Consider the following 14,917-nt stretch of genomic DNA (forward strand, 5'->3'; position numbering starts at 1 on the left):
TGTGTGTGTGTATATATATATATATATATATATATCTGTGTGTGTGTGTGTGTGAGTAAGAAGGGTATATGTTTTAAATAGACAAATCTTGCAAGTAATACTGTGTTCTATTATGTAGTTGGACATAAATGAAACAAAAACTTACTAAACAGAGTATGGAGTTGTTGAACTTTAATTTAAAGTGATTAAGTGTAAAATCATGGAATGACTGTGATCAAAATATTTCTCTGCACATCATTTTGTCTTTCTAGATAATCACCATCTTTCACTAACATTTTAAGATATTTTCTTGAATGAACTTGTGATAAAGTGATGTAATAAAATAAGTTTTTAAAATTATGGTATCAAGATGTGTAAAAAATAAATTTTCTTGGTCACTATTTCACCTTTTTTTTTCCATAATGGTATCGACCCCTTTATACTCTCCCCTAAAGTATTTACAAAGCATCAGGCACATGTATTGAAATAGTTGAAAAAGTATAAGTGTTATAAAATAGTGAATTTCTAAAAATTTTGATATAAAGAAGTGTAAAATTCACCTGTTTTCATTTATTGCTATTTCTCTGATTTTTTCTTTTCACCTTCCATAAAGGTATCAACTCTTTTCTTTTTTTACTCTCCCTAAAGTATTAACAAAAGTGTCAGGTTCATTACCACCAATAACAGAAGTTGTGTAATATTTTATTCCCATATAGGGTAAACTTGTTCTTCATATATGGAGCATATTTAAACTTTAGGCCTAATTGTTAATTTGTAGGTGCCTGTATTGTGATAATTGTAATTGTATAATAGTTATAAAATAACGAATGTTTAAACGTCTCTCCACAGAAATCTTTTTCTGCTCATGTCATGAGGTTTTAGTGAATTACACTCAAAATTTAATTAAACTACTTTCTTGTAACAGTATAACAATAAATATAGCATAAAAGCATAACTAATAATCCATATTTTAATAGTATATAAGGACAAATTTTTAGTAAAAATATTGCATTAAAAAATCTGATTTTTTGTATACAAAAATGAGTGCAAAATGGTTACGAGGTGGGTCGATTCAACTGACTGTTGTGGGAGAGTTAAAATTATGATATCAAGAAGGGTAAAAATCAACTGTTATCATGTGTTTTTTATACATTTGTGTGTATGTCTAAATTGCTTTTGTATGTCATCTGAAACCCGTAATTGTTTTCTTTCATGCAATTTGTTAGCTGTAGAACATTAAAAATGAATGAAGTCGTGGCAGTGACTTAAGGCAAATGACCATAGATTGTATAACAAGTAAATCTGTGCTTCTCATACAAAACGTATATAAACCTTGGGCTTAATTGTTGATTTTGAGGTGTCTGTTTGAATTTATAAGACATGGGGAGGTAAAGAATTAACTTAATGTGCTTACTTGCATGTCTATTGATGTTACTGAAGTAATTATATTTAAAGTTAATGTTATAAATCTCATAGTTTTGCACTCATAAAAATGTAAAAGTACTAGTATACAATTAGCCAATAGGGATATTGGGTGTTCATGTGAGCAAGCATGCATGCAATGACTGACACACATTGTTTTTTGATTGTATAGTTTTATAAATTGTTATGTCAGGCAAGACAAAACTGTTATATCAGACATTGTTTTTATATTAGCCAGAACCAGTTCTTGATACTAAAAGTCAAAAGAGAGATCATCACAATATTAATGTATATTTTAAACTGTGTGTTGATAGTTAACAAAATATTCATATCTCATTCATTTGGCAGTTTAATGAGACAGAGAAGTGATTAGTTGTACATGTTCACTGTTTCCTAGTCATTAAAATATCACAATTTCAACATGGTACATAACCTCTCCTCACATAAGTAGCTATTCTCATTAAGTACTGCCTTCTGTACGCAGAACTTTTTTTGTGCTTGCCACAAGTCTTGAAACTGCCTCATCTGGAATTGACTGATTCCATTGTGTCTCACATGCAGATCATCATGCGACAACCCTCCACCAATAAGAGTGCAACATACTCTCTTTATGCATGTGACTCCCTCTATTCAATTCTACTAAACTACCACTTCTTGTTTGGCAGTACTTGTGTTGTGATGTTTAGTTTGTGCTATCTTCAAGTTTTATTTTACTTCTGTAGCTTTGTATTAATTTCTCCCAAAGAGTTTACTCTTTATTATGCAATAGTGATCTTGGTAACTTGTTGAGTTATTCCAAAGTGGAAATATTTTATATTTCTATCTGGTTGTGGAACTTCTTACTTCATTACCAAAACTTTTTATTTCTTTCTGCCAACACAGTTGCATTTGGTTATTCATTTTGCATTATGAACTGTACGTGATCACTTTCGAGGGTTACATGTTCTATCAGCACATTTACATAGGCTTGAAGTAGTGGTGCTCCGTGGGAAACTTATCGGCTTTACTTCATTGGGAGATTGATTGTCCAATGAGCAAACCTTTGTCAGTCTTTGCCTCGAGTTTGGGAGCCCACACATTTTGAAATATAGTCCACTGACTTTGGAAAGATGAGACATTATACTGTTATGGTTTTTGAATAATTTTATTTCTATTATTGTTATCTGTAGTTATTTGAGCTCTATATCGTAAGTTTCGTTAGATTGGATGACACTTGTAGTCCAGCTCAGGTTAGAAATTAGGCTTAGTTGTATCTTTTCTCCTATACCATTTGTCTAGGCTTACCAACCATTCGTTTAGGCTTACCAGAAGTCTTTGTTAGTTTAGGATTACATGTCATTCATCTTATTGGTATATCAATCATTTGTTTTAACTGTCTTGTTTTTCTTCCATACCCCATGTCTCATAAATAGGTTACTGTTAATACACACTTCCTTCATGTTATAAATTAACATTTATTTCATTTTCGTTATTATTTATCTTTTATACTTCTTCATATTAACTTGGTTTTTGTGGAACACATTGAGCTTGGGTCAGCATTAACTTCTCCCAATATTGTATACACTTATTGTTAAGTTAAGAGTTTTATTTTAGAGCTTACCCAGAACTGTTCAATTAGGCTTAACACGAGTATGTTATTTTCAGTGTACCTGTAGTTCTACTTATGGGTTAATCACTAATTAAGTTAAATATCTTACTTGTTAATGTCGGTTTGCCTGTGGTTATAATTTTGGGTTGATCAATAGTTAAAATTTTTTCTTCAACATATATATCATGTAATACATATGTTTATTTCGCTACACAATTTGTTAAACTTTACAATATATATCGACTATTTCATTTTCGTCATTCTTTATAATTTATACTTCTTTACTATTAATTTTGTTTACTTTATCCTTTGTACCTGTAATTTCGTTTGTGTGGGCCCCCAGAGGCTGGAGTCCACCCTACCTGCTCCCAATATTGCTTGCCTCCTTCCTCCTATAACATTTCACAGTAGCTTTCCCTTTTCCTGACATTGGTTCATGATGATATTTTTGTCTCTCTTTTGAGAGTGGGTATTTGCATGCCTTGCCCTATACAGGATTTAATTCTTTTTGCCTTAGCTTACCATCAGGCAGATTTTCTTGATTTTATGCCCTTTGGATCTCTGTTAATCCATTTTCTCCCCTGCCTAGTTTTTCAGTTTTGTATTACCCTATCTACTCTTCTAAAGATAATGTTTACCTTCCACTTCCGTTCTTAGGTATTCCACCTATATTTAGGGATTTTAGTGGGATACCTCCTCCTCCTTCCCTCCATGTTGGGACATTTGCCATCTTCAGTTCTTTCCCTCCACACATGGCTTCTTTGCTTTTGGGATCTTCTTGGGTGGGATACTGCTTATAGGGATTTAAGGTCTGTTCCTTTTTCACCAGGCCTGTTTGTAACAGGCAAAAACAAAGTAGTCAATATGATGTAATTTGTAGAATTCACCAGTAGTGGAAAGTATATAAACTCATTAGTACTTTGTAGGTTAAAGTCAAGATACATATGTATATTTTTGTTTATTTGAAGAACTGTTTATTTCATAAAGATCATTAAACTTAATTAGTTTATATATAACACAGTGAACCAGCTATTTGTTCAAGTGCTTTGAGCAGTTGAAGATAATTTCTATACTAATAACATATGGCAAATAATGGTGTATAGTTTTGTGACCCACTTAATATTCCTTTCTTTGTTCTTTAGTGTGCTCTGTACTTCATGCACTTTACATTCAGGATAATTAAATAACATAAAAAGTGTGAATGTACAACTATTATGTATCAACTCAACATAAGCATTTTCAGTTTCTATATCAACTTTGGTTCTCTAAAGTAGTAGAAATTTCATTTAATTATGTGCTTGCTTTATACAAATACTTAATGACATGTTTCTCAAACACTCAATAATATGGTTTTATGTATAGTAATATCTGAATTAAAAATAACATTTTCATAATGAATATCTTCTTATTTTATTAGTGTATGTGAAAAAAGTAAAAAAAGAAAATTTTTGTATGAACAACTGGCCGTGACTTAGGTCTTAATACATTAACTCTTTCATCATGGGCTCAGTCCCCTAGGACCGACCTCATACCCATTTTGTGCTTGTTATAGTTTTCATACTATAACTTTTAAATTAGTAAGTGTATGATAACAAAATTTTGCAGAGTATCAGTAAACATTACAATGCTTTCATATACAAAATATAATTTTTTTTCTTAAGTCTTAAGGTTTGTAAAGCAATGTTTCTCTCATGCATTTTTCTTTTCACATCTTGCTTATCTAACATGCAAAGTTATTTTCATTTTAAGTTTAAAATTACTTTAGAGCATCAGAAAATTTTCAAATTTCATATGCAAAATTTGTATAACGTCCAGATAGTTATCATATATAACTTATGCCTTTTTCATTTTAGAATGACTACAAATTATAACATAAAATCGTAAATGTTTTGACTAAATAGCATAAATCTCAAAACATTATACATTTATTATTTTTATTATATTAACCTTTCAGCTGTGCCTGGCTAACAATACAGAAGTTACAATGACTCATGTTACCGTAACCAATAATATAAAACTGACCTTTAGTCCTTACAAAGTGACCTGTGCTGGCTGTGTTTTAGAAATAAGTTCTTATTCTTCTTAAAATGTAAAACAGTAAATAAAGAAGAAAGCAAACAATTATCTCTTCTAGTTATGACTTTTGTACTCGGTTGCTGCTTGACATAGGTTGCTAAGCCTTCTAAAATTTTGCACTTTGAGGATATGAAACGAACATTTTTTTTAGGTTTTATATATAATAAGTTGAATAACCAAAAATCATAAATTACTATTATCAATACCATAGAATTCCACTATAATTTATCAAGCTTAATAACTAAGCTGTATTTGGGTCTAAAAAAACGAAATTTTGATCAGACTAAAGTCAACCTACATCCTTGAAATCTTGGTTCTAAAAAAAAAGAGATGGCATCCAACAAGTTAAAATGACTGAGAAAGTCACTAGGGAGATATTTTGAGCTTTCAATTGGTTATTCATATCATGTATAGAAGTAAGTGTGTATAAGGGAGCATTTCCAAAAATAGAAAGAGATGGGCAAGGTGCCACCATGTTTGATTTATTACATGAGCAATACCTTAGGAAAGTGAAAAGAGGCTATTATTTTATATTGTAGCTCGTCAATGTCGGTAATTTGAGTTCCTAATTCGTACGAAACTATAGACTTAGTATTTTGACATCACAAACACCGAATTTGAACCAGTGCTGCATTCTACATACCACTTGACACACAAAAATCGATGTTTAACTGTGTTTTTTTTTATATTTACTTTTAAATTAAGAAATTGAGTAAGGTATAACACTAAAATTTGAATTACTATCTACAGTTTCATACCTAACTTTTGACATAAATTCATGAAATAGCAGTTCAATACAATTTTGAATACGAGTCAACAAATGCGATGACATGGCCTTTCACCCGTGACCTGTCTGGAAAGGGTTAAAACATTTAAGAATGGTATATAATTGGTTTTTTAATGTAATTTTTAAATTTTGGATACTAGTAGGCCTAAAATAGTAACTTAGATGCAGTGATCATGTACTCTAAACTCTATATGTGAATAAATGTTCCCTTAGGTCTTTCACTGTCACATTTGTAAGTAATAAAAAATTCTCCCAGTATCAGATTTCTTTTTTGATACACATTAGAAAACAAAAAAGTGCATGTTTTAATATTTCGTTACTTATCTGGAAGTTTGAAGTGGAATACTCTTTCTTCCTGGTGGTACAAAATTTCAAACACCCATGACAGTACTTTAGACAAGGGCATGTATACCCCCATAGCATTGAAATTGTTAAAATATGTACCAATTTGTTAAAGTTAGATTTGGAAACATTTGAGTGCAAGAAAGTCAAGTTTATGCCGACACTTAGCAAAATGATTTTAGTATGTTTTTTACCATATTTGTATAAAAATTCCAAATATTATGAATTTGTTGGAATTTTCATATAAAAAATTAGATGTTACTACATGCTGATACCATTGTCATACAAATCTTTTTTTTTCCAGATTTGTGTATTTTCCTCTTTACAGGCAGTAAGCCATTGTTATGTTTTGTAGGTTCTTCAATATATAATCTTGTTGTAGTACATTTATTTGTAAACTTACACATGGCTGGATTTAATATCAAAAATAAAAAAAAATGATAAAGTTTGAATTACCTAGTTGAAACAAAGATAACTGGAAAAATTTGCTATTAGCCAAAAACAATTTAAATTCTGTTACTACTCCCTGATAGCTTATTGAGTGATGAATTATTAAAGTGAAAAAATGAAAATATAGAAGTTATTTTTTAACAAAGTTAAAAAAATAACTTGATGATAAAAATTTTCAAAAATTATCAATTTATCTCACATTTAAAAAAGCATTTGACAACTTTTTTTGTCATACTCTTCATTAGTAACTGTTAATATCAGAAAACAGCATGACAGAATCACTTCAGTTTGAATGTTAGTTCTATCAAATTGCATATTTATTATAATTTATTTTGTGTATTAAATTAACTTTCATGCATATTAACAAATGTCTGAAGTGTTCTAATTGTACAGTGAAGTAACTTTTTCAGAACTGAAAAATGCTTCCAGAAAGTTAGCAGTGATTCAAAAAAGTGTTACAACTGCTACTCAGCAACAATATGTCAAAGCATAGTACAAGACCAGAAAAGAGAGATTATTTCATTTTCCAGTAGGAAAGAGTCCAGGAATAAAAATATTACTGTTTTATTACACTCCACGAAAACTATGTACAAAATTGTGCTAAAATTAAACTATTTAGTTTATAACAAGATTTTGTGAAAGGAATTTTATAAATTCAGTTCCTAAAAAACGTGTAGAAATTTTCTTTGCTGTATACATTTTTTAATAGATTCATTTGTTTGATTTATATATAGATTTTAACATATTTGATGTTCCAACTTCCTATATATATATAAAAAAAACATTTTCCCACAATTTTTTTATGTTTTAAATTGGACACTTTCTTTATTATTAGAATTCAGTAAATATTTTCTTAAATATTGGAATTTCTAATGAGTAGTTGTGTAAAATGTGTTGGTTGGACTGGTAGTATTTTTATCCTTTGAATCCAGTGGACTTTATGTTAATTATTTCTGTGGTTTTCTCAACTTGTTAAAATAAACAAGTGCATAAGAGTTTTTAAAAATGTTTTACAAGTTTATTTATTAATGTAAAAAGTGAGATGATGTGCTATACTAGCTGTACCTTTATTTATTTAGCATGATGGTACTTTCCTTTAGTTGTAAATAATAACCTTCAGGTTCTTAATTTGATTTAAATAATGTTTATTGACTTTGAAGTAACAAGGAATACTAGTATTATTCTTGATATGTGCTGTCAGTTTGTTATACAGATGGGGTTACAATGAGTATGAGACCAAAGCAATCAGATAAAGTAATTTTACCTGTCATTGTTTTTTCTCCAGGAAGAGGAAAAGTTTCTGGGAGAATTATTTGTTCAGTTGACAGATGAAGCAACAGATGATGAGAAGAGGAGAGATCTTGTGTTATTTCTCAAAGAATTTTGCACTTTCTCCCAAACACTTCAACCTCAAAGTCGAGAAACATTTTTTAAGGTATAGCTTTGGATAATATGAATGTTCATTTTGTATCGTTGTTATTATTATTATCTGTCATTATTAAGTCATACTTTCTCATCAAATAAAATGTATATTTATTTCACTGCAAATTTGCCATCATTATGAATTTCATTATTGCTGCTGTAAATCCTTTTTAAGTTAAGCCTTATATTTAAAAAAAGTTGTTTTCACTTCCAGTAGTGAATGTATTAAGAATGGTTTTGTGTAGTGTGAATTACTTAATTATTATGAATAAACAGTAATATGATAAACTAGCTTTCTCCAGTTTCATCTTAATCTTATTTTTCAACCTAAGTATACATGTCTTATAGTTTGCTTGTACTTGTGCTGTTAGAAAATTACAATAGCTAAGTCTTAAAAACTTGCATAGAATTTTTTTTATGTGTGAAGAAGCACACTGCTGCTTTCATTTAGTTCTGTCTTAGTAATATAGCTCTTTAATAGTATGAAGACAGTCCAGCACATGGCTTTTCATAAAATCCAGATATGCTAGACTTGAGTAGTGATTTTATGCATAGCAATTGGTTTCTTGATTTTTATCCTGTAGCAACACCTTTGTTATTTACAAGTTATTTTATTTAAATTCTAAGCCAGCCCAAAAACTCAAGATCCAGGTATACCCTAACTAACTTCATTACTGTTTGTAGTGGGAAATGGGGCTACTGTGTATTTATTTACTTTCATAGCAACAAGTTCATTTTAACGATCACATAATATCAACAACTGCTTGATAGTATTGCCTGAGCTAACTGCCTTTGGTACCGTCTGAGTCTAAACATGTGCACTGATTGATTGGATTGAGAGAAAGAAGAAATACAAAATGACACAAAATTGGTAACATGTTATACAACCACAACACTTCATTCCTGAAAAATAAGAACTGCTGAATCTGCCAATAAAATTAAGGAAAGAAAGTTTGATTTTGGACTTAAAGAATGTGAAAATAGTTCTGGACTTCCAAGAGTCTAGAACTGATCTAGATTTAAGTTCCATTTAGAACAGCCCTTTGCACGAATAAAATGGGAGAAAATACTAGGCATCATGAGGAAATTTTTAGTCACTGTGACGACCTGGCACCTGTGATACGTCGAGGCCTGTTCTAAGCACAGTTCATATTCATTTATGAACTTTTTATTTTTTAAAAGTTATTGCTTTTTTAGTTTCTAGAATAGAATGTATTTGGTGTATCTAATTTGAAAATCAGACAGTTCTGTTAAGGAACACTGTCTTATAAAGGATTGCTTTTACATTTTCTTCTTGACAGATGAAAAAAGTTATTGGAAAACTACAGCAAGGGTCTTTAATAAGTTTATGTTTAGTTTGCACGATAATGAAATGAAAGCTATAACAAGTGAAAAAATTAAACTAAAATTACATTTTATAATCAGGTTAATTTTTTTTTTTGAATTTTTGATATGAATGATAAATATTTAATCAAGAATAATTGTAGGTAGCAGTTTTTTAAAAGAAATATTGCTGATCAGTATATTTAATTGTGGATAACTTTCAGATTGTTGACATAAAATATTAATAAGTTTAGCAACAGTTGCTGGTATATGAATGAATTTTAAATGATTTTTTTATTTGAGTCAGAATAAAAAGCTTTCTATGCTTAGTAACTGATGCCTTATAACAATGTAACATGTAACAATTATTTCTAGATGCTGTCCAATCTTGGTGTGCTACAAGCATTAGAAATAACTCTGGTATGTATTTTTTTTCATCATCAATGATTTTTTTTATTGATTCGCATTTTACAGTACAGTAGAAGTCTGTATAAAATCTCCCACTATATATTAAATTAAGATTTATTGATGTTACAGTAGCTTAAAGACTTACAGATATTTGGAACAACTTATTTTTACTTTGTTTGGGCATTCTACTTCAAACCCATATATAAAAAAATTTCATCAGTGATAAACCATTAGGTCAAAAAATAATGTAGTAGTGGATTATTTGTTGAAAATTTAGCATCATAGACATTTTGAAGGTGAAAACACATTGTACTGAATCAGAGTTGAAAATAAAAGATTGTGTAGTTTCCCATGAGAGTCAACATATAAGAAATTAGGTATAATGAAGTTATGAAATAATGGCATGTGTTGTTTTTCTTTTTTTCCTTATAGACTTCATAATATTATCAAAACTGATAACTGGTCATATTTTAATGGATTAGTTGACTGCTGAGGTGAAGATATTTTTGCATGTTTTTATGAGTTTACTTTAAAAATCTTTTAGCAATATAAGGAGTCTATTTTTGTTTTTGTGTTTAACTTTATTCAGAATAAGAACTGAATGAGAGAAAAAATTACACTTGACATGATTAACAAGCTTATCCAGAAGAGTGTTGAAGTTACTTGAATCTTTTAACTTCTTGTAATTCCTTTTTGAAGATTACGAGTAGCAAAATGTTTTCACTTTAGGGTATGGATGATCCTACGATCAAATCTGCATCAATAGACATCCTTTCATATATTGTGGACTTCAGTCCACCAATGGTTCGTGAATATGCTCTACAGCAAGGAACTCCGCAAGATGATGTGAGTAGAAGTCTTACTTAAACTATGATGATATTGACGTTACATTGCTTATAAATATCAAAATGATGTGAGTAGAAGTCTTACTTAAACTATGATGATATTGATGTTACATTGCTTATAAATATCAAAATATGGTCAATAAAATTATTCTTCATGAATACTTTGGTTTTTATGCAGTTTCTAACCACTAGTATATTGATAGTTTTTGCATTAATAATTGAAGTGTTTGAGCATATTGTTCTTAAAAATATTTGTATGTTCTTTAAAAATGTGCATGTTTTGGACATTCATTACTGCATTACCTTTTATTGCCTTTTTATTATTAATTTTTATTTTTTTTATTATCTAGTAAATGCATATCAGTCTTGCCACACAGTCTCAGTCAAATTGACAGAGTTCATAGTCATTTTGTACTTGTTACAGTTTCCATACTATAACTTTTAGTACAGTACGTATACCTTAACCAAATTTGGCAGACTTTCAGTAAGCAGTAAGACTTTTTTACACGAAAAATTAGATTTTTTAATGAAGTATTTGTAGTAAAGATTTGTCTGGGAATATGTCAACTTGTCTTGTTTACTAGTCCTGAGTGTAAAGTGATTTTCATGCTAAGATTAAAAATACTTTTATTCATCTGAATGTAATTTCATTTTTGTAATCTCTAAAACCTCCTAGATAATTATAAAATGTTATTTTTTAATAAAACTATATTTTATGTGTTATCTTCTTTACCCTAACTCTGTATTCGAGGTTGGTCAATTTGACTGACCTCATAACCACCAAAAAAAAAATCAAATAAATCTAAGTCACCCTTTTTCATTATTTTAGAAATTTCAAAATGTAACATAACACTACATTTGTTTATCATAAGTATGATTGTACTTATAGTAGTAATGGAACACATGTGCAATAAAAAAAAAAAATCTCAAACACACTGTTGAGTAGTAAACAAACCAACTGCAAATAGCAAAGCACTTGAAAAAGTCAGTAGAGTAAAAATAAAAATTTCACAAAATCACAACTAACGTTGTTGGAAAGGCATAGCTCTCTCCTGCCTTCGCTTTATGCAAATCTAAATGCACATGATTGAATTATGTTACTTTGGCTAAAAGCATTTTTCTTATAACCTTGGTAATAACATGTAATAACAATAACCATTTTGCAACACTACTAACGAGCTAACAATTCACACCACTAGTAGCCACATTCTATGATTACGAGCATGCTCTGTAGGTTGCCAAGTAACAACCCGACCTCATATCATATGTGGGTGTACAATTTCTTATGCGCATGTGCTACATGATCAGCCTGCAGTTGTATCAGCTAGATAAAAAAAAAATGTGGACTACATAGATTCTCTAGATCTAGGTTCTAACTGTAATGTAAACTTTGAAAGCGAAGTTTTTAGTTCAATACATCTAACTCGAGAGTTCTGTGTTGGACAGAGCAATTCTGTCATAGCAGTCGGTGCCTAAGACGTGAGTCTCATATGTGAGGATGAATGCTATCACTTCAGAACTCTGAAACAGATTTGCTTGAATGCTCTGGACTGAAAACAAGAAGGATAAGTTGTATAATTTACCTTTGCATTATTTTCAAACTAAATGTGGTCTATTGAGATATGGTTAGATACACTAATGGCGAATATGCAAAACAAGCCTTAGCCATTAATCCAGCCAAAGAAAAAGCTGCCATCCTGGCTAGATGGAAGAAAAAACTATAGCAAAGATATCAGCAAAAGCCAGGACATGTCAAGAGATAGCTATAAGAAAAGCTACGAGAAGGATAGGCCTAGAACCCAGTCACTCTTGAGACTTAGCACCAAGAAAAACTACAAGAAGAATAGGATAAGAGCCCAGTCACTTTCGAGACTTAGTACCAAAAAAGGCTATGAGACAAGTGTAAAAAAATTAGGAAGTAGGAATGGCAGCACTTAAAAGTAAGGAAACAAGGTAGGAATGGTTGGGATAACATTTCAACACGGTTTTTGACACAGTGCAACCTCAAAGTGGATGTGGCCAACGTTCTGTATTTTCTACTTTATGTTTTGCTTTGAATTGAGTTTTATCAGCAACTAATCCCATCTAAATACTGAACAATTTTAAAATTTTCAAAAATCAGCAGTTTTAATACTATTCGTTTGGCCCAACCCTTACTTATTTATCAGATAGCCATTAATGTCTCCCATAAGCAAAATATGACTATTGAAGCTTCCTGTCTCACTTCCGACATCAACCCCCCCCCCCCCCCCATTATGATGTCATGCATTTTGTTAGGGTCATATAATTTGATTACATACAATAGGAAAATTTAGCTATATACACCTTTTATTTAGTTTGAACAATTACAAAGTTACAAAAAGCACACTAAGTATGAATGGGTAGAAAGATGGCCACACTGAATTTGAGGTTTCGCTGTGTCAAAAACCACCAAGTGATGCAATGTTATCCTGCCCATTCCTACCTTGTTTCCTTACTTTTTTGGTGCTCCCATTCCTACAAATTAAGTTTTTTATTTAAAATTTTTATACATGTACTAGATAGATTTAAACTCGTAACAGTATACATCTATTTATACTTAAACTTTTATTGTTTTATTGCCCCTTTGAACCATGTAATAAATTAATATTCCTGCCATAAAATTTGTAAATCAATTGGTGAACATAGAACTCATGTTACCCTATCGAATTACATAATGCACAGGCTACTTGTGAGTGTACTTCATGAAAATATTTTCATTATTATTATGTGTTTTACATAATCTAACTTAAAAGTTTCTCATTTTTACATTTTAGTTACTTTTGTAATAATGAATCAAGAATACACATGAAAAACAAAAAATACAGTACTTCTCTGGGTCTTTTTTTTTTTTGCTGTCAACTGTTAGTGACACTTAACCATACTTTTTTATACTAATGGTACTACTGAACTAAATATTTTTTTTATTTAATTAAATAATGCACCAAAGATCAGAATAATAGCCTACAAAAAGTAGACAATATCCATAATTATCACGATTTTTCTGGCTTTCTAACTATGCGACAAGAGCTGTTAAAAATTTGGCTAAGCTCATCAGTGTGTTTCCCATTGAAATAAAATTTGAACTGGAAGTGAAATAGGCTATTCTCTGTACAGAAAACAATGTAATATAATATATAATTTGATATATTAAAACCTTGGCTTTCTGTTGGTTATAAATAATATAGTATTAAACATCAAAGAGAAACATTGACACTTTCTGAAAAAGAGGATGTGACAAGTGGGCATGGCAAGTGGATTCTGATTTTCTATGTGATGGCTCTATAGTCAAATCAGATTGAAGGCTATAAGCATTATGCTTTGTCTGAGCAATGACAACATTATAATGAGAAATGTAAGCTAAATTTTGTATTTCTTGAAGTGGTGATAAATAAATTATCACACTAGGGAGAAATTGTGTTTTTTTTTTATATATTGCCTTATAAAATTAAGAATTTAATACTAATGTTAAAATTGGAGTTATTAGGTATGGTTTATGCCAAGTTTATTTATATATACCATGATAAGAAAGTAGTTTAATTAAATTTTGAATGCAACTCACTAAAACCTCCGGACATTTGCACAAAATGATGCCCGTTTTTAAAGAGTTGACCCTCTCCATACAGGCTTCTTATGGCTCTTGTTAATTTAAAATGTGCATGTCACGACATTTCACAAAACTACATTCAAAATTTATTTAACTTGATTATCAATGTATTTCAATGAAGTGAACATCAGTGTGTTATTTATTATTCAAATTTTATAGTATGTAAGTTTTACTTTCTTAGTTTCAAAAAGAAATATTTAAAAACAATCTCAATTTTCACTTCTTGTGATGCATGTGTGTACTCTCAGTTTTCCATTTTAGTTTGTATAATTTCAGTATTATAATTTTTACACTGTCAAATTAATTATAAACACTAGCTATAAATAATGGCATGGTCAAATATAAAAGTTCAACTTCTGAACTTCTCCATTTGCTGAGATACAATTAGATTTTTCCAGCCCACACAGAGGCCCTTCCCATCTTTCCTTAACTTTCAAGGCAGTTTTCAAAACCACGGGTTCTTAGTTAATGTATATGTTTATAAACAGTAGAAAGAGCTTTTAAATTTGTCAAACAATAGACTCTAGTTGAGGGAAACTGCTTGATGTATGTTAAGTGAAGTAGTTGCCCATAGTAGGAATGGAGTTTTGTGACCTTTTTGTAGCTCTGACAGAAAGCAGTTAAATGGTAGTAGTTTGAGACATTCTGTT

General features: G+C 30.2%; 1 protein-coding gene across 1 annotated transcript in view; it reads left to right on the forward strand.

Moving 5' to 3' along the window:
* Positions 1 to 14,917, forward strand: part of LOC106458147 (serine/threonine-protein phosphatase 4 regulatory subunit 3-like) — a 66,982-nt gene that overhangs the window by 23,136 nt on the left and 28,929 nt on the right. Inside the window, 3 exon segments of the mRNA XM_022384283.1 lie at positions 7,930 to 8,079; positions 9,765 to 9,809; positions 10,527 to 10,643. Coding sequence (XP_022239991.1) covers positions 7,930 to 8,079; positions 9,765 to 9,809; positions 10,527 to 10,643 — 312 coding nt within the window.

This window comes from Limulus polyphemus, unplaced genomic scaffold (genome assembly GCF_000517525.1).
Source record: "Limulus polyphemus unplaced genomic scaffold, Limulus_polyphemus-2.1.2 Scaffold420, whole genome shotgun sequence".
Classification (NCBI taxonomy): Eukaryota; Metazoa; Arthropoda; class Merostomata; order Xiphosura; family Limulidae; genus Limulus; species Limulus polyphemus.